The sequence below is a fragment of the Solea senegalensis genome, linkage group LG8, assembly GCF_019176455.1.
Source record: "Solea senegalensis isolate Sse05_10M linkage group LG8, IFAPA_SoseM_1, whole genome shotgun sequence".
Classification (NCBI taxonomy): domain Eukaryota; kingdom Metazoa; phylum Chordata; class Actinopteri; order Pleuronectiformes; family Soleidae; genus Solea; species Solea senegalensis.
The window spans coordinates 16,734,130-16,761,850 of record NC_058028.1 but is presented as its reverse complement, the minus strand read 5'-3'; the positions used below and the strand labels follow the sequence as shown (position 1 = coordinate 16,761,850).

Here is a 27,721-nt window from a genome sequence, read left to right as displayed (position 1 = left end):
GTGCCTAAAAACAGCCGACTCATGCTGTTTAATGAGTCTCGACAATCAAGATTGAGCCCAACACTGAAAGTGGGTCATATTTACATGATTTTCCTTTGGGGGAAAATATCAACGTGCAGTGTAAAGGTCCCACACTTCAACTCCACATCAAAGTAAAAAAGAAAATGCATAATGAGCATAAAACAGGAAATAAACAAATGAATACTGCATAATTTGCTGCTTCTGCTGTTGTTTTACACAGTTTGTGCTCGTGAAAGTGGCACAACATTTGTTGTGAGAGGATCAATGGGAAGAGACAATTACTGATGCGCAGATTTGCTTCCAGTTTTTGGAGTTCTCTCTAATGACGCCACTGCAGATTATACTTCACACACTCCTCGCTTTGTGAAGTATCACAGGAAGCTGATATGGCGGCCTGCGCATTTGAGAAAGGACATCAGTCGTCTTTGTTTGCATAAGCTTCCGAATCATTCAGAACACACACTCTGGCTTAGCTGCTGTAGAAACACGGTGGCACAAGCAAATCCCGAGTGTAAAGTACAGATAAAAGGCAAAGTCTAACGCTACAAAAAAACAAGAATTATACATATACATTATACAAAAGCATTTAGGGTTAGTATTCTGCCAACATACTAGATGTGGCACACTGGACCTCTGACATTAGATTTAGAGGCAATATTTGCACCTGGATTGCGCTTGCAGTACAATGTAAATAAATGTATTATTATTATTACTACATTCATACATATATATCCATATGTACATATATATATATATACATTTATTTACATTCACTTCATTTTCCCAGAGACTCACAGGTTGCGGGAGATAATATTTTCTGTGTCACTAAATACATTTCCTAAAAACAAAAAGACTGGTTTACCTATAAAAACAATAATTAGGAGTTCAAACATGACAGAAGACACAGTCAGAAACGACGCACACATTTGCTCTGGTCATGATTTACATCATTGACTTGGCCATGATAGTACAACAAGGAGTCTCACACGTACCTTGTAGATAGTTAGGTTTGCAGTTTGCAACATCACCACTGAATGGCACTAAATCCCACACGCTCGCAGTTTCATTTGCCATGACACGGTGACGCAAGATCAAAAGAAATACTTTGACTTAAAGGGTGAAAGAAGGGGGCATGTTTTTATTGGAATCACAAATTGCAGAATTGGGAATTTATGAACGACAGTTTCACAGGAGGATTCAGCTTGTACAGTGTTATATACAACTACAATATACTGTGAAGTGCAGATTTCACAAAATATTTGTACAATACGTCGAGATGCTCTGTCTTGTCGGCTTTTTGATTCCTATTATTACTGAATTGAAAAAGGCCAGGTTCTTACTCCACTTCATTCAAACCTCCACAGGTCCTTGACCTCGTTCTCCTTGACCTTGTTTTCTTTGTCTCTATTACAGTATCAAGAGCCGGTGTGTCCTGAGATTTATTTTAGCTGGGGTAGTCGTAAGCCTCAGAGAGAGGCTGCGGTGTTGTAATGGCATGCTTGGTATGATCAATATGAAACCCTGTGGTTGATAAGAAGACATCGGCCTTGCACTACGGGATCAACCCTTTCATTTCCACAATTAATCTCCCCGCAGCAGCAGTAAATCTGTCACCTCGCACTGCTCCAGTCCACTCAGTGAACACAGGGTGTTCCAGCGGACGGCAGATTCATGGAGCCTGTTGTTGTTTGAGTCAAACATTTACTCTCCTCAGTGGTTTACCATTTAAAGAAATAAGATTAAAATCAGTGGACACTGCCTATAAGACGCGAGTAGAGGAAGTCAGAGGAAGATCACAGTAAAGCAGATAAACAGTGTTAGATATTTATGTGTTTTTATAACACTCACAATCATCTTATGTAAGTTAAAAGGTCCAGTGTGTAAAATGTAGGTGCATTTTCCCATTGCAATAACTTTACTTGCATTTATTTTAAGCAGAGTGTAGTTTTGATAGATGCACTCCAGCACACTTAAAGGGAAAGGTTAAGGTAAGGGATATTCAGTTTCACAACATGCAACTTTTACACACTGTACCTTTAAATCCACTGCCAAGACACTCATTTTGAAAGGAGTGTGGGAACAAAGAGGTGGTAAAGATAAATCTCAACACTCACACTTTGTTGCTGTATCAATGGCAAGTCGCCTAAACATGTGCATCAAATGAAGGACAATCTCTAACTGAGGAGTAACCAACTTAAAAACTAAGTTCAATCCTACATACCGCTTTAAATAACTCAACAGTGACATGGCAACATGAATGAGTGATGGATAAATAAAACTAACAATGGACAAAATGAGTCAAACAGTTACTTTATTTATGTTCAGGTAAAAACATGAACCTGACGCAGTAAATTATTGCAGATCTTAGAAACCAGCACATGAACGATTGGGCCAGGAGAGCATACAGTGGCGCCCTCCCCTGGCCAGACTGCAGGTGCACACCACGGTTTGTTCCAAGCCAGCAGTGCAAAGAAAAAAAAATAATCATAAGTCAACTACAGCAAGAAATAAAGACAATATAGAAAATTAAAAAAAGGTAATGCAGACATTCCCACCTCAAACAGGGTGTGAAACTGCATATAAACTTTATTTCATAAATGAGCTTGAAATGCTATCTGGCCATTAAATGATAAAATGAGACCAGCCAAATTTTGTGCCCAGCTACATTATGTGTTGAGGGTTTGCTCGGAGCTTGGTCTACCAAGGAAACCCCACACATCTGGGTAGGGCCAAACAGAAAGACATTAAACTCTATCAAAATAAGGGCAAAACAAATTTACCTGGTCAACACATTGGTTACAACTCTTCATACGAGCTGAAGCTCTCTAGAATAAAGGAGGCCAGAACACAATCTCAGCGTGCGTAGGGCCAAGAAAAAAAGATAATATGCGCTCATCACTACCCGCATTCAACCAACGGCAATTCTCGTTTTCACAACTTGAAGCAAAGACACACGAGGGGGCGGGGAAGCCGAACCAAAACGCAACACACAAACTGGGGTCAATATAATACAGAACAAAATGCCAACGGACAAAATGAGGGGGAAGAGACATGAGAACAAAGAGCTATTCTATCAAATGTGTAGAATGAGCAAAGTCTGCAAATTTGTCTGTACAAATGATCTTTGGAGCTAAAGTAAACCTAGCTTGCTCGATGGACCCCCTCCCTCCCTTCACTCCCAACACCCAGTGACGTTGTCCACCACTCTGTAGAGGAGACATCCCTTTTTTTCTTTTTTTAAATATCACATAGCAATGCAATTTAAAATGTCACCCAGGTGTTTTCATCTTTTTTAACATTACTCAACTACTGATATACGTTTTGCTCTCTTTTTTTATATTTTATGTTCTTGAGTCATGGAACACATTTCCATTTTTTTTTTGTTTTTTTATATTCTTTTTTGAGAGACAGGGGCAGCAAATATATATATTTAAAGTCTTAATTTTTCTGCAAGCTGCTTTCTCTAACAAGAAGGCTGTACACATTGCCTTGATGTATGTGATTACAAAAAAACGAAGTCAGGATGTCATCAGTCGCTGTAGAAGGCATCTGAATGTGAGATGTGGGGAGATCAGGAAAGGTGGAAAGACTGCTGGCCTTCTCGAGCCGCAATCAACAGTTTCTCTCGCATGATCTCTATGCTGGAGTAGTCAGGCAGCTTCAGGTAGTTGACGCAGGTCATGACTGAGGGGAGGAAGTCGTCCGGGTTCTCTGTCGACTCGAACGTCTTCCTCACAATTGTCAGAGGGGGATTCAGGCTCCGGAAACCTGGGAGTCGAGAGTGACACCGGGGTGAGTGTGTGCAGCAGAAGTGACAGCGTATGAATAAGCTCCAGCAATACTGGCTGTTTCAGTGACCACTTTAAATGAGTGTATGAGGAAACTCACCTCCGACGGGCAGTCTGGGGCTTCCTGTAACAAACTGCAGGAAAAGTCTCTGCTGTTCGGCATCGAAGCTGCTCAACACCTCAAACAGAAACCGAACAGCACGGCTGCAAGAAAATTTGAACCGACACACATCAGATATCAGAGTGAACCTGTACCATAGTGTGTCCTGCAGGGAAAATGTATATGGTGACCTACTTTCTGAACATGGCAAACTGTTGTGACCCAACTTAAAATGTACATAGTCAGAAACGTTGTAACATGCCAACATTTCACACTATTTTTACAACCATGTCTGTGACACCTGGCATTATTTTCAATATAGGTAAACCAGCCATTAGAAAGGGAGATGCTTAGACAAATGAATCACAAACCTATTTCATGTATGCGTTACTGAAAAGCCTCTTAAGTTTCAGGGAGCGTGCTGATTCACTGTCAAAGTGATAAGTAACACCTGTGCTTTTCCTATTCACAGCACATTCACCTCATTCTTTATTGGAAGGCCAAAAACATTTTAGGCTTTAGTAATATGGTGGGTATTTAAATGATGCACATGTGTGCTTTCAATGTTTCAACAATAATTGTTTTAGCAGTCTCACCTGTCATGCGTATAGCCGTGGTCCGGTCGACAGCACTCCATCAGCGTCTTGACATCCCATGTCTCTGATTTGCTGCCACACAGCAACTGGTCAAGCTACAAGAGGAGAGACAATGGGCCGTTGAGAAAGAGAAAAGAGGGACAAAGAACACAAATTATTGATTAATGAGTAACTGGCTGAGTGACTAAATTATAACAGTTATGTACTGTATATAATGCCCTCCTTTTAACCAGAAAAAAGAAAATGCCTCACCTCCTCTGGATAGAAATACTGCAAGTGATGCAAAGGGAAGACCGATTCAAACCCTTCCCTAAACGACTCAAACTGTCTGGACACTCCTTCATTTAGAGTCCAGTACACCACCAACTGAATGGAGAGAAATGGGAAAAGTTAATATTAGCGGGACAAAGATTAACCCTGACAAAACAATTGAGAATGAGTGGATCACATACCCTGAGGTACTCCTCCAGGTTGTAGATTGTAACTGGGACATCTTTGCCGCCTTTTTTCAGCTCAATGTTTGGGAATCCTGGGAGGGTGAAGTCCAAACCCAGGTCCTCCACTGAGCAGCCGTTCATGTTCAGGCTCTCCAGCGCCTGCTGTAGTGTCTCCCTCGTCTGACACACAGACAAACACACACAGGTGAGCAAAGAGAGAGTGATGGAGACCCTACTGCTATAACATGTGAATGGATTGAGGGAAAGACACATACTTTTTTCACTGCTAAATTATATAGCATTTGTAATCAGCTTTGATGTTTCATTTCTATTTTGTCAATGGAGATGTTGATGGACATAAAAGATGTTCGTGTGGAACCTTGACTACCACAAACACACCATCACTGCTGACCAGATGTAAGAGCTGCTCTCACAGAGCATTGAAACATAAAAACTTGAGGAATAACATATTCACCTGTGATTGGTCCTGCTCCAGCCTCTTCTTCTGGCGGATAATATCTTCCAGGTGCTGGATGGACTTGGCCACACTGGGGTCAATATTCACAAGGTCATGGGAGCTTATAGACATCTCATGTCGCAGCATCCACTTATAAAATGGCAGACCCAGGGGCAGGTCCAGCTAAGAAGAGAAGAAACAAGAACACATTTCACATTTGTGTTGAACAGCGATGAACATACACAGCAAAAACAGACCATTTTTTATCTATGAAGAAATGTCATATTGTAAATTTGCAGATTATAGAATCATGTGTGAAAATATATTTCGACATATAGCATGTCTAAACACAATTTATCTATGCTCATTTGGAAACATGAATCTGTTAGCAGACAAAATTTCATTACCAGTCTGAAGTCCATAATGGCTTTGGCCATTAGTTTTCCTAGGAAACGGAACTTCATTTTAATTTTGGCTATATGTGCTGGTTTGGTTGTTCTGCCAAAGGGAACTGCAAACAGTCCTCTGGAGCTGAACATATACTTAGTTCCCTCTTGGCTTCCTGTTGGACAGAGACAAAGGTATGGTCAATAAAAGCAATATAAATACATTCAGTGTAAATGTATAAAAGAGCAAAAACCCCTTCAATCAGCAGTAAAATGTATATCTGAGTGTTATTGCAGAATAAAAGTGTTTCACTACAGTGAAAATAAGTAAAAGACACTACAACATGGTGTTATTCTTAATTTATCGTCAGTTGAAGTGTAAGAGTTGGTACCTTTAGGATTGGCCAGAGTGACTTCTTCGCCCCTCCACAGGCCGAGGTCAGCCCGCTGGAGTTCTTGAGATACCAGAGCATAGAACTCCTGAGTTGGACCAAGACCTGTTCCGACCTGCAAAATGGATAAAACATAACTTCAGAAGGTTTGAAACAAAAAGTCCTGTCCTAACATGATTCAGAAAACAAAAACTAAATGTACCTCATTCTCATACTGAATCTCCAACATGGCCCTGGAGCTACCGAGGTCCTGCATCACAGACTCGGCCTGTTTGAGCAGCTCATCTCGATTTATCGTCCTCTGAAAAGGCAAGACAGAGAACATGTAAGTGAAAGTTTAAGTTAGATCACAGACATAGCTTCAGATATTCTTAACGAGCAACTTTCACAAAGTGTATAATAAAACTTAAGACACAAAATGAGTGAAGAATGTTTTAAAATGTTTTCACACACATCCATTTAGTATAAAACATGCAACAAATGAATATAATAGGTAAAAACTGCACCTTTTTCCTGTCGAGACGTGGTGCAACTCTGCTGTCCTGAGAATCTGATTGGTTGATCTCAGGATTTGTGTCCAGTAGGCGCTGCATGGCTCTGTCACGATCAAAAGCAGTTACATAGAACAACATCTGCCGGGTGTCAAAGGGGAAGAAGAAGGGACTGTAGAAAAAAGAGAAATGTATGTAATCAACAACCAGCAACTGGTAATTATAATCAGCATCAGTTTAGTCCACAATGCAGATAATAGTGTGTTCTCTCAATCCCCATTTAAATCAATAAATAAATGGAGACATTTACCAGGTTTTTCCAAGCTCGATGAGCCATGTAGGGATGTTCCCTGTCATGATGACCAGAGGGTCTTGTAGCTGACGGTTAGCTTTGGCTGTCAGCTTGCTGTTAATGAACTCACTGGTAGAGATGATTTCCTTACACGCAGCATTCTGCAAAACAACCAGAAATGTTTTTATTTACATATTTTATGTCTCCATCCACACTATTTAGTTCTTCTTTAAAAACACAAATGCAGCTGTAGATACACCTTCCACACTGTTTTAGAGCCCCCTAAAAGTAGAGACATTGAAAAGCGTTGGGTTTGGAGCACTGCTCTGCTTTTTGGTGAAAACTGTGGGCAAAACTGAGAACTTTGGATAAAATCGCACAATTACCCACATTCTCTTCCTGATTAGTGGCAGTGACTACACAATCAGTACTTGAAAGGTTACGTGATAAATACATTTTTAAGGGATGTTAGTATGGACACAGATAACTGCCATTTTTAAATCAAAACACAGTAGCATGACTGACAATATGAAGGAAAAGACATACAGAGTAAAGCCATGAACTGGGACTATATTCTTCATTTAGGAATTCATGTCAATTCTTCAAAATTTTCAAGACTGAAATTCATTCACACTTTTCAAAGTGAGACAAAAAGTCTATGACAGCATTATTCTTGTTTTCTTCTGGGATGAGACTTACATCATACAAGTAGAACATGTATCTACTGATGGAGTGCAGGACCCTCAGCAGCAGGTTGACCTCTAGAGAGGGGTCATCAAAGGTTATGGTCTCTGGTGGCTCCGAAGTGAGGTATGTCTCTAAGGGATTGATGACACTGGGACATACACCATCTGGAAGAGGTGGGGATCAAGAGTAGGGTTCAAGTACACTGTCCAAGTCCGTAGAGAATCTGTGCAATTTATATCTGGTCATTTTGATTCAACAGCATATTTATTAGATAACAGAACAAGGAATTTCCCTATAAAAACAACTGCTGAGCCCCAAAAAAGGACCAGATGCAGGTAAGCCTAATTCTTCAATACACAAGCAGCTGATAACAAAACTGAAACTATGAGATTTTGGAGTCTCACCATGCCACAGCTCATCCTGCTTCTTGGCGTTACGAGGTGAGGTTTTGGTGGGAGCAGTCTGGGCACGGCCCCTCTTTCCACCCACAGCGTCTTTGCTGCCATCCTCATCCTCCCTCACAGGCTTATACCTGTCATAAAAGACAACAGTGTCACTTTCTTTCTGGGTGGTTTTATTATCATGTGATTATCATCATCACATGCAGCTCAAGTGTATGTAATACACAAACAGCAAAATGAATGTATGTTTTTGACATTACTTCAGGTAATTTAAAGGGACAATCATCAATGAGAACATATTTTATTTTTACCATATTGTGTGCGTTTTGGTCCAGATGCCAGCTCGCCCCAGCGGGTTGGCCTCATCATCAGTCGACTCCCTCTCTTCTTCTGCCTGAAGACTGTACTGTCGTACAGCTTGATATACTGTCATGTTGTATGGTAGCAGATGGTCGCCAATGTAGAACTGTAGTCTATGTCGCACACTGCCAGAATTCAGGAACTGCGCAGCCTGGATATACAAAAAAAAATTAAATGTGTACACGTGTTTCTATGTTAAGTGCTTAAACACATTACTCTGGACTGTCTACTGTGGACTTGAAGATAAGAAAAAGCTAAGCTTTATTCAGCATGAATGACATCACATACCAGTGATTCATCGATTTCGTCATCTGAACCATCGTCATCACTGTCTTCGTCCTCTTCTCTAATTCGGCCGTACCCTGTGCAGATAAGATATTAACAACTTAATAAAATTTACCAGTGCAGTCACATGGGAGGCTACATTTAAAAAGTCTAATTTCCGGGCTTAACAATCTGTTCAAAACTATTTGAGAAGTTGCTCACCTCTCACAACGAGATATCTCTCGATGGCTTGCACCAAGGCCAGGGGGTCGATCTTCACAGGGCCGCCTTTCCACTGTTTAACATTAGTGCAATCTGGGTGTCTCTGCAGCTGACACTTGAGCTGATGTGTGTTAAAGAACTTCAGTGCCTGAGAACCTCTGGAGAGAAATTGCATCAACATAACCATAGTATATATCACACAATACAAATTAAAAAGATGAACAGTAGAGTCATTTTAAGAGACAAACCTGCTGCCATTGCCGTTGCCACTAGGGAAGTCATGCACTTTGACAGGGAACTGCTCCATTTGGCTAAGACAACTGTTCATCTTGTGCACCAGTGCCAGGTAAGGCCCATTCTCTGTTGGGTCTAAACGACTAACAGGCTCCATTCCTGGAACCTACACATGTGACAAAAAACATGATAATATTCAGTCTTCTTGGTGGGTGAATACACACTTGTAGGATTGTATACCTAGCCTATAGAGTCTATATGTTAATAATAACTCAGAATTTGTCCCTTACCGGACAGCCAGCGAACACATGGAGGAACCTCTTTAACCGCACATCACGACTCAACAAGTCTCTGTCTGTGTTGGAGGTCAGGTAAACCAAGAGCTGCTTCACCAACCCACTGTGCTGGATCTCAAATGAGGACACATCAGATTCCGATACAATACTTGAAATCTCCAGCAGACATTCCATACCACCGTCCACCTGGGGAATGGGAAAAAAATAATGTCTTAATGCCGGCATGGAACCTTATTTTATACAGTGAATTTAAGGTAAATCAATGTATCTATATCCCTCCTTTTCATTGCTGGTATGAACAGAGTTTAATTTAAAAAAGTTATTGATTTTAACAATTTCCACAGCTATTTTACTGTAGGGAAAATTGTGACTTCATCATTGTCATTTCTGCAGCTGAGTGAATGCGTTACCTGCAGGTTGAGCTGCTCAGTGGCTGTGCAAAGTCTCTGGAGTACATTCAGTGCGGGGTTGCTGCCATCCACATTTTCTGAGTTGAAGTAGCGTTCCACAAACTTACTTGCCTGTTCTTTGATCCAGGCCTTTATTTTGTCTCTGCAAAATAATAACAAAAACACACACATTTAACTCAGCTGCAATATGTGATTTTGATTATACAAAAGCAGGGAGAAAATTAAATATCTCCAATAAGTCTCACTACTGTACCTGTTATTTGAAATTGAGTCCTTGGGAGGGGCCCTTGCCAGGCCACTCACCCCAGCTGTGCGTGAGGGCTCAGAGTTGGCGTTGTTGGCCTGGGTGCCCAGCTTACCCCAGGTCTTGGGGTTGAGACTGGCCAAGAAGGAAGATTTGGGTGACTGAGTACTGGTAGGGCTCTTGGCTGTAAAGAACCCAGGCAGAGGGTTATCTATGGGTTAAAAATATAACCAAGATCACAAAATGCTCTTTCGCTTTGATGTCCCACAAGTCAGTGAACAACAGAATGTCCTGTCCACCAGGATAAGTTCATATTGTTAACTAATTGATAAGGAAATGTGTCTGAACACTTTCACCTGAACAAGAAGCTGATTTTCACAACAGCATATTCATAGATACTGTTATTAATTTAAACATGGCGTAAAGTAGAAAGTTGTAGTTCTTTTTGTAAAACCAAAAGTTCCATAGTGCCAATTCAGGTGATGCAGACCTGCTCAGGCTTTGACAGAGGTGTCCATTCACCATGTGGTAAGTTGATGCATCATCAAAACAATCCTGTCACTTTAACTTACCCTGATTGTCAACTTTATCATCATCTCTTGGGGGAGAGTATTTGGGTCTTCTTGGCCCTCTTTTAGGTAGTCGTTTTCTCTTCAGGACATCACTTAACCGCCTTTGTAGGGGAAAACATCATTAATATATTTGTCTTTGGGAAAATGTGATTATTTTAGTACATTACTACACCACCTAGCACACACACAATAAAAAAACACATTGACTAAAAGTAGCAAAGGTAAATGACTCAAACACATTTGATTTGTGCAACATCCTAAGATCTAGTTTAATAGAATTTGTACACAAGTATAATTTGTGTTTATGACTAAAACAGCACCCATACATTTTCCCTTGCATTTCTTATTCAAATAATTGCAAAATCAGCAATGCACACACTGGTGTCCCCAATAAGTCACCCACCAAATTTGAAGCCTGTCAAGTGAACCGTTGGACACGAATGCCATTACCAGACAGACGTTCCATGAACTAATAGAGAGATAAGCTTAGTTTCCACTATAGAGCTGAATTTGGGCCTGTGCTAAAATTGTATGTGTAAATCAAGTCTTTAAGAAGCCAAACCAAAGGTATACTGTATATCTGACTCACCCCTGTGGGCTGAGGTCCAGTGAGTCGTCCATGCTGTGCTGGAAACTGGGTGAGCCCAGGTCTGGAGTAGCATTATTAGCAGATGTGGTCGATGCAGTGCTGATGGTGGTAGTGCACAGACTGGCAGTACCACTAGGGCAAGCCTTAGGGGGACTAGTGACTAGAAAGGTCTCAGACTCTGCCAGGTTTTTAACCTGGTGCATTACACCTGGAGGAGAAAAGAATTGTCAACAGCTTTAACAAAAAACACAACAAGCAGTAATATTGTCGTAAAGATAAAATGTTTCTAAACTGCTCGCCTCCTTTTGACTCCTGGCATTAAAGCTTCAGATGGTGAGAAACTTAGTTTTTGGTTACTGCAGAAAAGGTTCTCAAAATGTCATTTTAAAGTAATTCTCAATCTCTTCAATCTCATTTCCCACTGCAGACAGAAAATGCCCCAACTAAGGTGGCCTCATATATAAAATGGTAGGATTACAATGTTAGAAGACTGTTTAATATTTAACAAGCAGTTTAGATGCTCAGGCTAAACCCTAAATCACTGTAGGTCGTCTACTCTGATGAGCTCACAAGGTGGGATTACACTCTACCTTCTCTTCTGAAATAGACACTGAAGACATTAGGCAGCTTCTGCATGAGGATCTCAGCCATTTGCAGAGAACCTACTACAATCTTCAGGTCCTGGCTGGACAGCATGGAGGCAATGTGACTGTAGAAACAAGCACAGAAACTTGGGAGTCAGTTTAATTGAAATGACAGAGCATTTGGCCTGTGTTAAAAGGAGCACACAGCCTGGACAATGTTACCTGGACACAGCATGGTTCCTAAGCACATCCTTCAGCAGCTCAGCATCAGCAAAGTAGATGATCCTGAGGATGGCTCTAAGGCACTTGTGTCTCACAGCAGGGCCAGCTGATGAGCTGTAAACCTCATACAAGACCCCAAACAGAGTTTTGATAAAGCACTTGGCCAGCTCTGGGTCTTCCTTCATCAACTGGGCTCGAGCGTCTTCTCGACGAACCTCCTGGTGACTCCCTTAAAAACAATGAACACATTTGTGTTTTTACCCTCAAAGATGTAGAAGTATCCACATATTCACAATAGGACAAAAACAGCAACTGACTCACTGCTCCGTCTCAGGTAAAAAAAAAAAAATGTAACATCTAATCCACGGACATGCATTTTTAAAATAAAATAACAGTATAAGTGACAGCTTTGCTTCTATATGTTTTACCATGAAACTTGGTGCAATGAAACACTGAACTCTGAGCGAAGACCTGAATTACCTGTATTGGGGTTGGCAAGAGGATTTGGTTTTCTCTGTATGCCGCGTGCTGTTCCTGTGTCTTCATTTATCTGCTGCATAGAGTTGAAGTCAATTGTGTAGACACGGCCCAGAGTTGACAAGCTGATCTCATCCTCTCCGTTCTGGTGGGCTGTCTGTAGGACCAGACAGTCACCAAATACACCCAAAGTTGGTATCATAAATGGATTCTTACCACATAACAATACTACAAATTACATGAATCAGAAACTGATTTAATGGCATATTTTGTGCTTGACCCAATAGTTGCATTCATACCTCAATGATGCGGCTGTCAATACGGTTGTAAGGATGCCATAGTCCGCGGTCATCCCTCCACTGCCAGATCGCACCCTCGGTCGTCTGAGCACTACCCTTCTTCAGCATTAAATCAACAGCAAAAATCCCCTCTCTAGGTAGGCAGGGCATCAGCTCACTATAAAAAGAAGAACAGTAATCCACAACATTGCATTATGAAACTGGTTTATTTCTTTTACATTTTCAGTTTTTACATCATCATTAAAATAACTTAAACATGAACGGACACAAATGTCACAACTTAAACAATATTACTTTGTTCAAATAAAAAAAGATTTTGCATCTACTGCCAACTAAAGTACTAATCCCTGTTTAGTGAGTATATACAGTATGATTAAATGTAAATGCATAGCAGTAATCTGTAAAACATAAGAGCATTTTACAGTGTGAAACATAAACCATACCATACTGAACAGGTGACAGGAAAAAGAATATTACCATATGAGTGAGGTCAGTTCATAGAGCTCCTGGGGGCTCCGGGGTACCAGTTCAATCTGCTCCTGGCAACTGCCATTAGATGCACCACATAAAAGGAAACGCAGAGTCTCGGCTATGTCTGTTAAGAAAATGCATCACAAAGAAAAGTCTGTAGTTAGTCGCATGTGAGGGCAGCAGTTCTCTGGGTGATGATGCCAGGGGTCAGAGGAGCGTGTGTAGACTGGTTTGAGATGATAGAAAGGCAACAGCACATTGAATAACCATTCATTACAACTTCAGTACTATCTTTCAATATAAAACACGTCAAATCTTGAAGCTGGCAGGCTACAGCAGAAGAAAATCACAATCAACACTTTACTGCTGCTGTGAGTGAATACTGTATGCAGGGCTCTAGAGTGTGTGCAAAAACATTTCGAGTGCAACAAAATGTTTTCTTACATCGTAAGTCTATGCCTTGGATTTTCATCTTCCCTATTGTCTTTCTGCAAAGCCTGTGTTGTGTATAAGCACTTGCCTGAACTCACAAGCAAGGAAAGATGATGTCGTAGTTGCATAGTCACCAGAGCAATCAATGCAAAAAGTTACTAGAACCTTGGTATAAAAAAATCATTGCATCTACTACCAACTATTCCATTTAAGTACTAGACCCTGTTTGGTCAATATTTACAGTATGATAACACATAACAGTAATTTTAGGGGAGAAGTAATTAATTAAATGTATGACAGTTACTCACTCTGTTTCATAAGCTGGACTGCCAGGCAGGGGCAGTTGGAGCACATAAGGGAAAACATGCGCACCACCATGATAAACATCCCCGAGCTGAGTACAGGAGGGGTCACTACCAGCAGCTGCTGAATGTTGGTCAACAGGTCCCGTGATGCCACCTCCTGAAGCAGGTTCTGTTGATTTAATAACAGACACATGCGTTCTCATTAGCAAGAGAGTTGGACATGGAATGGAGAAGATGATACAGAAATAACAAAAATACTGTGCTCAAACAAAATTAGGAGGAACAAACCTCTTCATGTTGAAAGTTGTCCACCAGTCTGGCAAAACAAAGACAAGTGCTTTCCACTGATTTTTTATCCTAAGATTGCAAAACAAATACAGCCATTAGTTGAATCTTTACAATGTGTTCAACTAAAGAAATAAAAAAACAAAACAAAAACTTGTCATAAAAGATACCTGATGTGTGAGTCTCTGCGTCAACAGTGGCAGGGAATCAGCTACAAAGTGGAACTCTTCTGGAGTAATGCTTTGGCAGCAGTTGGCTGCAATGGCCAAAGCATTCCTCTGAGCATTGATGCTAAAGAACTCTAGGTAGAGGAGGCAGGAAGCAAGTCCACCCTGTAAGAATAAATTAAAACACTGTTATGTCTAAAACTGTGGCTACAACACAGGAGAGCATCAGGATGTGACCCTGATGAAAATACAAACTTACAGCCTGCAAAATGGCTTTGCTGTGTCGCCTTGACAACATTTCCAAGGCAGTCAGGGCCTGCTCTGCTACGTCAATGAACTGGATCACCTGAAGCTGCATTCAATAAGGAGGAATAATGTATTAGCTTATTAACAGGGCACCACTGATATCTGACAGGCTATTGGGGACAGAGATTGCATCATCTTACCTTATCCAGGAAGACAGGAATAGCATCCACCACCACAGCAGAGGACCGAGGCAGTGCCTCCATCATATACGTGAGTGCACGAGAGGCATGATTCATCTGTGTACACAGTTCAAAAGGTAAGCACAAACCCAGTGGTGTTGCAAAAGTGAATCAAACACAAGATAAATAATTCTACTGCAATTGGTGTTCATCATACTCACAATATCAAAGTTATGCTCCATTTGTAACAATGTAATCTGGGGAAAAAAGATAATCAAAACATGAGTGGTAGATCCAAAATTCCAATGAAGACATATTTTACAAAGCAATACTGAAAATGTTTTCCTGATGTAAAGATCAGGAAGAGAACAAAATGGCCCAGCCAGAACAAGACTCACCAAAGCAGGCACCACACTCTTAACAGGGAATCCACCAAGTGTCTCCTCATTGCCCATTACCAGCAGCTGGCACATCTCAATAGCTGCTTGAAGTTGCTGAGACTCATCACCTGTAGCCTGCAGGCCCTGCAGTAACTGCTGAGCTTTGGAGCCTGAAAAAGGGGCAGAGTTTTTCTAACAGTTATTTAGAGCTTAGCGAACATGAAAGACTTGTGTAGGAGAAAAAGTTGCACTAACTGGCTCCACTGCCTATGGTCCTGTGAAACAGCTGAGACATGCGGGGTCCCAGGGGCCCAAAAAGATGTGGGGGGAGTCCCCTGGCCTCCAATAGAGCTAAAAGGACACAAACAGAAGGGTTAAAGCCTTGTTTATACTCGCATGAGGCCCTGAGTTGCGGACCTCTGAAGGAAGACAGACAGACAGACAGACAGACGTTTTTATGGTTCATGCAAGACGCATAGTGGTTACACTGGAAAAGATTTTTCAAACATATTCACTTACTTAAACATTTCAGTTTTGTCTTCATAGCACACATCTAATAAGTTACATTCAAGCAATGAAATAGAAGTGTGCTAGATGTGGGAAGTCCCTGCTGCTCAAACAGAGCAGCTTATTAACAGAAACCTACTCAGCCAGTTTTCCCTCAGTTTTTTTTTTTTTAAACAAAATTTCACCCTTGCACCCAATGTGCTGGTAGCAATGCCATCATTTCTATTCTGTGATGCACTACAGCATGTATAAACCAGGCTTTAGAGAGCAACGTACCTGTACCTATACCTGAAAGGACTGCTCTATAACTGTAAAATTAGGCATGTCTGTACATTAACTATAATGCCCAATAACACCACATTCCCACTGGTCAAAAAGTCTGTTTAATCCCAGGTTTTAATGGGTTTTGATCAGTAGGAATGTGTTTAATCTGCATTCACTCCCATGTCAAATGACTCTGCAATGCATGCAGGCATTAGTGGGAATGCAAGCCCTAGGTAAACGCCCTTGTTTGTTCCTCATCTTCTTCATTTTTGGCAGCTACTTTCGGCCTTTAGCACAGCTGTTAGCCATGAATGTTTTTAGTGAACCTTACTTTTTTAAAATTTGGGACAGCCCTCAACAATTTTCATATAATCTTTCTTCACTTTATATTAAAGACTTAAAATTAGAGTTGAAACAATTAATTGATTATTAATCGATTACTAAATTAATCAACAACTATTTTGATAATCGATTAATTGGTTTGAAGCTTTTTTCATTATTAAAACAAGATTTCTTTGATCTGGATAACAAAGAAATCAAGTTAATAATTCCGGTTTTTGGACAAAACAAGGCATTTGAAAAAAATCATAATTTCCAAGTTTGACGAACACTGATCACCAGATTTTTTAAGGGTTCCTGACATTTTATGGACCAAACGATAATCGATTAATCAAGAAAATAATCGGCAGATTAATCTAATTAATTAATTTAATTTAATTTAATTATGAAAATAATCGTTAGTTGCAGCTCTACTTAAAATTGTTCACGATTAAGTTTGAATGAGGGACCTAAGTGGAAGATACAAATAACATATTTCACACACAATTGAAGCACAGGTGGAAAAGAAAAAAAACATGTCTCAGTGCAAACCAACCAGTGGCAATGGAAATGGTGTTAATCATATTTTTCATGCCCACTTATTTTAGTGTTAAAAGGATTAATATAGTGACAAGGAGGATTTGACAAACCTTGGAGTCTTCCCATTTCAGAGTCATCAGACTCACTTTCTCCAGAGGTGGTCATGCCCACTGCTCCAGCAACTGAGCTTGAAGCTGGACAGAAACAGTGTAAAAATGTAATCCTCAGCGAAAGATAAATGTTGGTGGCTTCTGATGCTACTAAGAAAAAGCTAAAAACCTGTGTGCTTTGGACGTGTTAATCGACACACATTAAGGAAATCTGGTTTTACCGATAAAGAAGAATTGAAAAAGTGATGATAGATACCTGAAGCCCCCTGTGATGCCTCATCAGTGCGAGCGGCTGAGGAATTGGCCCCATCCTGATTGTTGTCGGAGTCGGCCATTTTCTCCTGCCGGCGAGCGTCGGCTGCCCCGCGCTTGCCTAGGCCTGAGCCCCGCCGACTGTGGTACGGGTAAAACAGATTGACTGTGATGATGACTGAGGAATTTTTTTTTCACTCCCAGTCACATTAATACACATGTGTTAGCCTTGGATGTTTTCTTCATATTTTATATTTATTTAAATACATACAATGAAGGCCCTGTAACTCCATGCTGTTTTAAAACAAATGCCCATACTTGTTAGTCAAGGGTCTGAAAGTTTAAGATGCTTGAACTCACAAGGTCCCAATTCAATTCAATTTTAAATTTGATATTGATTCATTTAGAGATATTTCAGTTTCCATACCAACTTTGCAAGGTTAAGTATAAGGTTTTCACAGAACTTATGTTGCAAATTGTATACAATTTGGGTCTCTATAACCTGGTGCACCATTAAAAATATTTTTAAACGACCATACAGTGCAACAGAGGAAAAAATATCTATCCTACGATCTTTAGGCACTTTAACAAGTTGTCCTGCAGAGGGTGCTGTGAATGGAGCCTGGCCTGCTTCCATGCCCTTTTTGCTCATTAGAAGAAGACAACAGTAATGCGTTGTTTTGAGGTGAAAATGGAAGACAAACAAATTCACCTGTCCTCCTGGGCAGATAACCTTATCTTACATTTCTGGTTGTACAACATAGATGGCAAAGTAATGAAGAATCTGCAGACTCAGGTGTTAGTTTGTGCACAGGAAACGGCATGTATTAAAACATTTTATGAATCAATACCAACAATTCCAAGTAAATATTGACAATTGAATTTGGCATGCTGTATGTGACTCAACGTTGTAACACTATTGAACAAGAAATGCATTACATTCAGTTTTTGTTGACACAAATTTGCGATAAACAAATGAAGCCATGTCCAAATTACAGGCATCAATATTCACACTATGGTCATCAGTGTAATTGTCAGTGTGATTAGTACCTGGTGCTGGCACAGGAGCCCGTGTTCTTCTGGCGTGTGCTCCGCCGATAGCTGGGGAGCTCTGCTGGAGGAGACTCGCTGCGCTTCTTAGTGGATTTCCTCAAACCTAAAGGTTAAAAAGCAACACTGGTATTTTTGACAGAAAACTATATTTTAAATCAATAGCAGTTTTAAATGATTTTTGATTTTTGGGCAAATGACATGACAATGCTCTTGTACCCAGGTTTAACAATTAAACCAACAATACTCTCTTAAGAATTATTCAACTTTTACTATCATATTCCAAACAGAGGGCAAATGCTAACAATGCATCTGGCAGAAAATGTAAAATGTAAAAATCTTAGATTAGTCATTAGTTTTTCCAAGTGCTGAATGTGTTCAAATAAAATACTTTATTACCCCATTAAGTATTATTCGGCTGCTGAGGCTCATCAGAAAACAATAATGAAGCTGCTGAAACAGATTCATAATTGTTGTTACTCTTCTCTACAGTTAAGTTTTCTAGTGTTGCCTGCTGCCTTTTCCACTGACTAGAGGGATATTAATAGTAACCCAACCATGGCCCTATGACAGGGCAACCTTCAAGCTGGATCTATGACTCATAAATCAGAAGTATAAAAATAAGCATTTCGACAAATTAAGACCAAATAGTACATACATTTAAGAACAATTGGGTTGTTTCTTGGACTTGACTGGACTATAAATGTGTCTCACCATTGAATTACACGTGGACTAATAGTAATCCCTAAAATAAATGTAACAGGTTCTATCTAAAGATGACAGTACCCGAAGCCAATCATAAATCTGTCATGGTTGAGGGTGCAGTTAGGTTACCAAATTAACATGAACAGGTTTGACCTGTGGAAAGCTATACAGAATCAATAACAGTACACAGACTGTACAACAGCACTGTATAAACCTACTCACCATTGCAGCTGAAAGTTACATTATGCGTAGGATAAAATTTAACAAAGGTGGATACATGAGGATATTCCGATAGGTGAAGTTCTTTCCTCTAAAGAGAAACAGCGCGTGAGCCCTTTTCTGCCCTCAAACATAACCCTGGTCAGCTGGTGGGCCAACACACCAGTGCCAACTTGGGCGGGGTCTCTCTATTTGAGCCAAGAGCCCATGGCACAGAGCCCTGGCCTGAGAGTTTGGGTGCACTTCAACATGCACACCAAATTTCTACTACAATTTTCAGCTGGCCTTTTACTCATCTTCACATCAGGGAACAAAACTCAATACTTCTGCAGCACTGACATAGTTAAGGCTGCAGCAATGCTCGTTGGTAATACAGAACAGACCAACAGTTACTTTTTTTTCCTTTGGTTAGATATTGTTGCATTTAAAAGCAGTACTTCATTTAGGAATGCTTACATGACATTTTTACAGCAGATGCATTTGAGAATTTTGATTTATGGATGTGTGCTTTTACTTGCATGGCATCTGGTAAAATGTTTTTGAAATAAGTGCTAGACTCCAACTGATAAATTGGCATGATTGATATTTCTGAACACGTGTGTAATATGATACATACTATAATGTGATGTACTATTTATAATATAACACATCTGCTGAAAACTCAATGAAATATGAAAAACAAAGACAATGTTCTTAAACTACTTAGGGCAGTAGTGTAAAATCTTAATACATTGTACCCTGCCCCTTCCACATTGCTATCTTGAGGCACTGAAAGGTGATAGCATGACAGCTTGGCCAACAAAAACCTGGTCTTATGTCAGTGGCAGAGTATTCAAAATTCATTTTTTAAAAGTGCAATATCAATATGACATAAATCAATATAAGTTTCAATGATTGCAGGAGCAGAATGGGCACAGAGTGCTTGTTACAAACACAGGTGACATATGTGAGAGCTGCTTGGCTTTTTAAGTGAGGTAAGGTATACTAAAAATAAAAGGGAGGGGACACCAACTATAGAGCTGTTAAACCATGAGCAAAATGCTATGTTTCTTTCCTGCCACCAAAATAGCTGATGGACTAAGAAACAGTCTGATGCAATTGATCCATACAACAAATGGTTAAAATGGAGTCCTATGTATCTACTATTAAACAATACATTGGATTCACAATGATAATTGAGCCACCAGCAGTGTTTAAGTATTGAGCTTCTCTCCTGTTGCAGGCTACAGGTGCTTCTGTCTGAAATATGAGCCAGTTCACCACTCAGTGGAGTCCACACTCACCACAAATGTGAACTGAATGTTTGTCAAAACATGCCAACTGTATTGAGACAATGTGTACATAATAAGATACACATACAACTGGACAAGGCTTTTTGAAATTAAATCAACTATGTGTACTCATTTATATTGGAGTTAAGGCATTTATCTATAAGGGTTGACTTCTTCGGTTGGTGACACATCTCAGCTCAGTGGCAACTGATGCCGTGTCACTGCTCAGATCACAGGTCCTGTGACATCTAATCCCAGAGGTGTAACCTCTAATCTAAGCACAAGAGAATAATGTGCTATCCCTCATCAAGCCGGTCATAATCTTCCTTTTTCTTATTTATTCAAAGATAACCTTCTCCCAATCACTAGAAGAGGAGTAAATTTAACTGAATGTGAAACACCAAATACAAAATGAAATGGCATAGTGATGCATAGAAATGTTTGTTAAAAATGTGTAAATGTGAAATCCTATGGCTCATGAATAAAATTAATATTGATAAAAACGAGTAAAGGGAAGCAATACCCAGGTAATATGACTTACTTGCTAGTTTAGCTTGTAATCCTGAGGGCCCAGGTTTGGAGGTCTCAGTTTTGGATGATCCGGGCAAGGACAGTTTGGGTTTTGGCAAGTTAACTTTGGGATTGAAGCGTGCTGCCCACTCAAATTTTGAAGAACTGGCAGATTTTGCTTGCTCCTTTTCACGGGTACTGCGGCGTGGGGAGGGGCTTGAGGCTGAGCGAGAGCGACGTGCCTTGGTCTGATCTTTTCCCTGTTTGACTCTGGCGCCCTGCGTGGTGGAACTGTTGGTGCCTGTGGTGGAAGAAGAGGAAGAAGTGGAGGCAGAGGAGGAGGAGTCTGTCACGTTGCTACACCCAGCTTTGGCTGAGGCGGCCGATTTAGACGCCAGCTTGGTGGGTTTTACAGTTCTGCCCTCTGTGCGATTGGGGAGGGACCCAGCGGCGCTACTTAGACCGGGGAGAGAGTCCACTTTCTTCCGTTTCTGGCCTGATGAGGCCCCAGTGGGCCCGCTCTTCTTGCTCTGACCACGACCTGACGATGCAGGTGGTTCTGAAGCAAGTGATCTCTTCTTGGACTTTGCTGGGCCTTTCTTGTTTTCTGAGGTATTTTCTCGGGGTGGTGGGAGTGATTTGGGCTTCTTGGCAGGGGTTGGTGCAAAGGTACTTATTTGGTCAGGAGCTTCGCTTCGTTTTAACCCTCGGGTGCCTTCACTCTTTGACTGGTGGCCTGGTCTCTCTTGTTCAGATGTTCCTGCAGCCTCCGAGTCGTCTTGCAAAACAAATGAAGCCACGGACTGAGTAAGACTGGTTCTGCTAGGGAGCAAGAGGGATAACAAAAATATTTAGAACAATATAGAACAAGGTATAATGATAAATTACAATGCCACATTCAACATGCTCAATCAGATTTAGAACAAAAGCCAAAGGTATAAAATAAATTAAAAGTTATTTGAGTACAACCACAAACCCTACATACACACGCACACACATGAAGCACCAAGTAGAAAAGAGTGGTACCTTCTTGAGCTGTGCCCTCTGGACTGGCCAGTGGCTGTGCTGGCTGTGGCTTTGGAAGCCTTAGAATTAGGTCTTCTACTTTCAGGTGGGGAATTTGCTTTATGTTTTACCTGCTCAGACTGCAACCTGTAAGGTTGGAAATTAAAGAGCAAGTGACATTGTATGTTCCTGAATTCAAGTCCCATAAAAGAATATTAATCAATCCCCAAATAAATTTGACTATCTGAATGCCTGTTTCCATGTCCTTTAATCACCAACACATCTGGAACAGCACCCAAAAGTATTAATCATCATTTGACTATGATAAAAGGACGAAAGCTTGTCTATGATCAAAGAGGCCAATAATCTGTGCATCAAGTTTAAATTTCAATTCACTGCATACGTCACCTTGGACCTAAGGACAAACATCAATTTTATTAAACAGCCCTCTTGTGTCACTCCATTCATTAAAAAAGAGAGTTCTCTGTAAACCTGAGGTAAATTGAAGATGTCTCACCTCTCATCAACAGGTAGAGAGAGGTAAGATTCTTCAATTTAAGCTCAGTTCAGTTCAGTTGCCTAGAGCTATTGCCTGAAGATGTATATGACCTAGATGACTGAGAACTTTCACAGACATTTGCAAACTAAGATTACTACCTCTAACTTTGGACTGAGATTTTCACAAAAAGGCAGACTCACCTTCCTGCGACTGTGTGGTCTTGTGGCTGGGCCGCAGCAGTGTTCCTCTGTGAACGGCGCAGTGACCCCCCTGGATTGGAATTAGGCCGGTTGGACATTGGCACCTCTCTCCTGAAGGGACATACCCTTTCTAGACACTACCATTCACTGAAATTTAAGAGAAATAAACACATTAGAATACTAATTTTCACCAACGTCATGTTTTTAACAGCTTGTCATGTTGTAGATAAGACCTGATGGAGCTTTTCACCATCAATCTAGCTCATCCATCTAGCAGATGTGACATAATCATGTACAGAAATGTGTCATCATAACTAGACCCACATTCATACAGGATACAAACTCTCACCACCCATCTAATTACTGCTAAAGAAATGTGTTGCCAGAAATACTACATGACATAATAAAATGAAAACGGTATTTTATAAAGCTAGGTGTATTTTTTTTTCTCTGGAAAAAGAAAAGAAAGGTGTATTTTGCATATTTGTGAGATAAAAGTACTCTTCAAAAATATCCGATTTCCTTAAAAAAAAAAAACTAGATCTACACAGCTTAGTTTAGGTTCAAAACACACTAACACTTTACCCAGTCTGCAGTTTCCCCAAAATTATCACAACATAAAATACACTTCCAGTAAATCACTGAATAACAATATGAATCTCTTATTACCCATGTCAATTTATTATACAATGGTTGTAACAGCACAAGATTTAAAGCAGGTTTGCCACCATCTGTTAACCACAACCATCATTATTTGAATGTCTCTTAACAACACTGATACTAGTTGAGATTTGATTGTAGTGGATGACCAAGGTCCTTAATCACTACTTTCATAATAATTACCAAGACCAAAGACACAACTAAATAAACCTACATTGGACAAAACTAAAAGTTGAGAAAACACATCAACTAAAATATTATAACACGTCTCACATTAGCTAATAGTTAATTATTTTGAAAAATGTGTACACAATTACCTTGAAACGTCTACAATATTCAATAACGTTAAAATAATACATAGAAAAAACGCTATGGACATGAGAAGAGGTTTAATTTATACATACCTCCCATGAGTCACTGACATGAGGGAACTGATAAAAAGGAGTGATTGATGTGTTTTGAACACACACACACACACAGACAGAGAAGCATGATTTTTATCAATTAATACACAGAGGCTACTTAATCAACACCCAAATACTTCACGTTATCTAGAAATAGAAGATGATCAATTAACCCATTTGGTTACGGTTTAAATCATGACATCATTGATCATAAAAATACGCCATACTTGGCAAGCTCACAGGGCCTTTTCAGGCCTGTACTCTGACAGTGTGCATCCTCGTCTTTGTTTATTCGTCCATTCTGACAACTAATGCACCACACTTCGCTTAATAGGATTAGTTAAGCACATCAAATGATCGGCGAAACTAAACGCACCCGGGTACATAGTTTCTTCCACTACAACACAAACACACGAACGACAGTGTCCACTTTTTATATCTATGATTTACAGAGGCCTGTGTTACTGACGTAGTTGTCTACCACCGCCGACTAATGTTAGCATGTTTAGCCACTCTAATATCTTAGCTAGTCTCGTACATTTTGACAGTTTGTCAGTCAGAAAAGGTCTTTCTAAAACAATACACAACCCACAACGAAGCTTGGATACAGCGTTTGCTGAACGTAAAGACAGTACAACACTGTAAAGCTGATAATAACATACCAGGGACACGTTAAAGTTACGTTGGCTAGCGTAGCAATGGCTCTATGGAAATGCGTAGTTGGCGTACCGGTGTGTCAGCCCATTTAGCTACGAAACGCACTGCCGAAAGGAATGGTTACCTTGTTTGTAGCATGAAACTGTGTATTTTCTCTCAGACCGGCCAATATCTGCCCCCAAACTGACAAATAACGAGAACGGTAACTGGCAGCAAGTGCTGGACCGTATATCGAAAGCGGTTTAATGTTATACAGCTAGCAGGCTAACTTGGTATTCTCACAGCCATGACACACTGTGCTCAGTATATGGCAGACGATCAAGTTTAAAGAAAACATACTTGTCTCGTGCGTCAGTTAGCTCACCGTCTCTGTCGCTTCTTCAAATCAAATAAGAAATATACAGCTGTCAAGTCGACAGGTAACCAGACAAATCCAGGATCACTCTCTCGAGAACTGTCAACGCCAATGCAGAGTGCTCAAGCCGACCTAACTACTGATAGCTGGCTGTGGGGGGATCGCTGATATTTTCAAAGCAGACTTAAAAGGCCAGCGTCTACCTTGTACTTTAGCGCTGGCTAACGTTTATGCTAACGCTAACCAGACAGGAACAAGTTGGCTTCCATCAAATAACATGTCAACAAATCACATACATGAAAGGAGAGTTTGGTTAGGAACCAAAGTGATGCATTTTCAGTGGCCCAATTTAAGTCCAGAATTACAAACATTGATGCTAATTATTAGCAGGCTAACGGTAGCCCGGCTAAGTAAGATCGTTACATCAATGACCGTTCACTTGCCAACAATACATGGACGGAAAATGAACACTTGACTGTGGGGCAGTTGTCCCCGCATGTTATTAATTAATGTATTTCTGTGAATGAACATGAAAACATATGACTTTATCAATACCGAATTAGCTAATTAGCCACTGCAGGCCAGTCACGTATCTGACGTTTAGCGTCGTCAAACCAAACAAGAGCGTTGTTGCTAGAACCAGCTAACCTTGGTACACAGGGTAATTAATATTAGCAAGCCTCGCTATCACCGACTAACGCTTTGCCACCACTGCTGGGTGGCAGTTGGGGTTTGTATAATTTAAAAATTAAATATTTTTGGAACGGATTTGTCAAATTCTTTCAACATTCACAACTTGTCCAGCTAGCGGCTAACACGTTAACGCTAGCTAGCAGAAGAGAAATGGCCTCTGATACCTTTTAGACACAAAAAAACAGGAAAGCAGGAACGGGGACTCGAGATATTTTCGTAGCTCTGAATCGTGATTCTTCCGATGTATTTCGACACTGAATAACCTCCAAGGCCCAAGAGACCGTTGGCTGACATGTCACTGAAATTTTCTGCCGTACGTATATAATGTTGTTACCTATTTGTTCCAGTGTTGTAGTTGTACCAAGACAGTGCACGGGCTCCTCTTTTCTCTCTCCCCCTGCTACTTTCGCATCAGCTGAGGGGCCTATAACCGCAGTATACATCCGCGTGATTCATCCGCTCATGGACTACTTACTGTACTTCATAATTTTCAGCTCTCGGCCTCTGCGTGTTCTGAAACAATGACACAATAGTGGATGCCTATTGTGGCTCCGTAAAGCGCCACCTTATTGAGACAAAAATGTGGAGACGTAATTGTGTTCTTATTAAATGGCAGTCGATGCAACGCTGAAGACATTGGCAACATCGACTTGTCACATATATGATGTATCAGTCCGCTGGGTCGTGACCCGCTGGCCAACCAAGGTATGCAGAAGACCATCTCTGGGTACACAACAAACCCAAACCTTGAAGCAGATGGACTACAGCAGCATATGACCACAGCTGGTGCAGCTATGAAATGAAACTGAGACTACAGGTCACACACGCTCACCAAAATGGGACAATAGATGGTTAGAAAAACGTTGCCTAGTCTGATAATGATTCTCAATTTCATCTTTTTTTGGAAGTTGGATGGATAGTGTCAGAACATGTTGTAAACAACATTCAAGCTTGGATCCATTTTGGTTTGTATCAATTGGAGGATTGTGGTGCAATAGATATTCTCTTGGCACACTTTGGGACCATTGATAACAACTGAGCATCTTTTGAACTCCACAGCCTACCTGAATATTTTTGCTGACGATATCCTCCCTTTATGACCACAGTGTACCGTCCTCTGATGGTAACATGAACATGATAATGCACCGCATCACAAAAAAGCTTAAATAATGTCAAATAGTTTTGCTTAACATAATTTTGCTGACATTACCATTCCCTCTAATATTGAGAATCATATAATATAATAGCAAACATAATAGCAATTAGATATTTATATAAAGTCGTTCAGCCCTACTGTATAGTATGCTGTTAGTATGCTGCAGACACTATCAAGTCCAAAGCAAAATTCCCACTAGGGATAATAAATTCTGTTTAATCCTATGCTGCAGGGAATGAAAAGTATCTAATTTTCAGATGCATCATGTCAGCAAATAAATTTAAACACAAGATTACTGAATACAGCTTGAAGAGTATTGACTCTTGCAGACAGTGACACTAAACCATCTAAGCTTCTTAAGTAGAAATCTCAGAGCATCATAATACACTGTATATATAGTTTGGGCATGCAAGATGTCTTATAGTTTGTCCACAATTGTGCTGTATACATTTGTGTACAATACAATTAAAACATTGGTCAGAGGATCCTGAAATACACAGTATGGCTTTGTAAAGGGAAGTTAAATGGTGGGATATGGCATATGTTTGCTCATATAATTGTAAATCTGCATTGAGTTTTTTTTGCAAGCTCTGCAGTTCTGAGAAGTTTTGGGAGAAAACCCGTAACATGGAAGCCAATGCTATGATGCATATCAGTAGCATCAGTGAAGCAACTAGCCAGTTTTATGAAGACATAAAGAAACAACTGCAGTGCAAGTCCTGTGACTGTGGATGAGTAGCAAATACAAGGCTGTGTTTCCTGGTTTGTTAAATGTGTAATGCTTAAAATATATGTATTCCATTGATTTAAAAGTGTCTAAAATTATTTGGAATATTTTGTACTGTCATGACTGTAGATGGCAAATATTACCACAAGTATTTTAAGTAGTAGTAGTAAGTAGTAAGTAGTAAGTAGATTGACACAGTTATTTACAAGTTATCCATCCATTTTCCACTACTTTATCCTCCACATGAGGTCGCAGGTGGTGCTGTGCCAATCTCAGCTGCCATACAGTAGGTGCGATACGCGGGGTACATCCTGGACAGTTCGCTAGTCCATC

At 40.4% G+C, this 27,721-nt stretch overlaps 1 protein-coding gene across 8 annotated transcripts; it reads right to left on the bottom strand.

Moving 5' to 3' along the window:
- Positions 1-2,315: 2,315 nt before the first annotated feature.
- Positions 2,316-25,922, bottom strand: trip12 (thyroid hormone receptor interactor 12). 8 transcript variants are annotated; one of them, XM_044031570.1, is made up of 42 exons: positions 25,840-25,922; positions 22,737-22,883; positions 22,059-22,184; positions 21,064-21,854; positions 18,328-18,433; positions 17,282-17,418; positions 17,026-17,109; positions 15,542-15,637; positions 15,305-15,456; positions 15,128-15,163; positions 14,928-15,023; positions 14,741-14,833; positions 14,485-14,646; positions 14,318-14,386; positions 14,033-14,198; positions 13,299-13,416; positions 12,822-12,978; positions 12,526-12,679; positions 12,046-12,274; positions 11,830-11,948; positions 11,240-11,447; positions 10,651-10,751; positions 10,088-10,289; positions 9,835-9,976; positions 9,419-9,610; positions 9,143-9,294; positions 8,895-9,052; positions 8,697-8,770; positions 8,360-8,559; positions 8,052-8,179; positions 7,660-7,811; positions 6,979-7,121; positions 6,684-6,840; positions 6,380-6,478; positions 6,178-6,292; positions 5,807-5,961; positions 5,418-5,582; positions 4,958-5,122; positions 4,758-4,871; positions 4,506-4,600; positions 3,910-4,013; positions 2,316-3,789 (listed from the first exon to the last, which is right to left on the bottom strand). In XM_044031570.1, the coding sequence occupies exons 2-42, from the start codon at positions 22,832-22,834 to the stop codon at positions 3,593-3,595; spliced, it is 6,207 nt and encodes a 2,068-aa protein (XP_043887505.1). In that variant the 5' UTR covers positions 22,835-22,883; positions 25,840-25,922; the 3' UTR covers positions 2,316-3,592. The 8 variants fall into 8 exon arrangements, with proteins under 8 accessions (XP_043887505.1, XP_043887508.1, XP_043887507.1 ...); XM_044031573.1 differs by having other exon boundaries at positions 10,088-10,262; XM_044031572.1 differs by having other exon boundaries at positions 21,064-21,851.
- Positions 25,923-27,721: the final 1,799 nt, after the last annotated feature.

Bases quoted from the DNA above. Each gene is read 5' to 3' on its own strand.
- trip12 (XM_044031570.1), bottom strand. From the start codon at position 22,834: ATGTCCAACCGGCCTAATTCCAATCCAGGGGGGTCACTGCGCCGTTCA. The intron at 14,647-14,740 runs GTAAGTTTGTAT...TTATTCTTACAG, and splicing joins GCAAAGCCATTTTGCAGGCT to GGTGGACTTGCTTCCTGCCT. The intron at 10,290-10,650 runs GTAAGTTAAAGT...TTTAACCCATAG, and splicing joins TGATAAAGTTGACAATCAGG to ATAACCCTCTGCCTGGGTTC.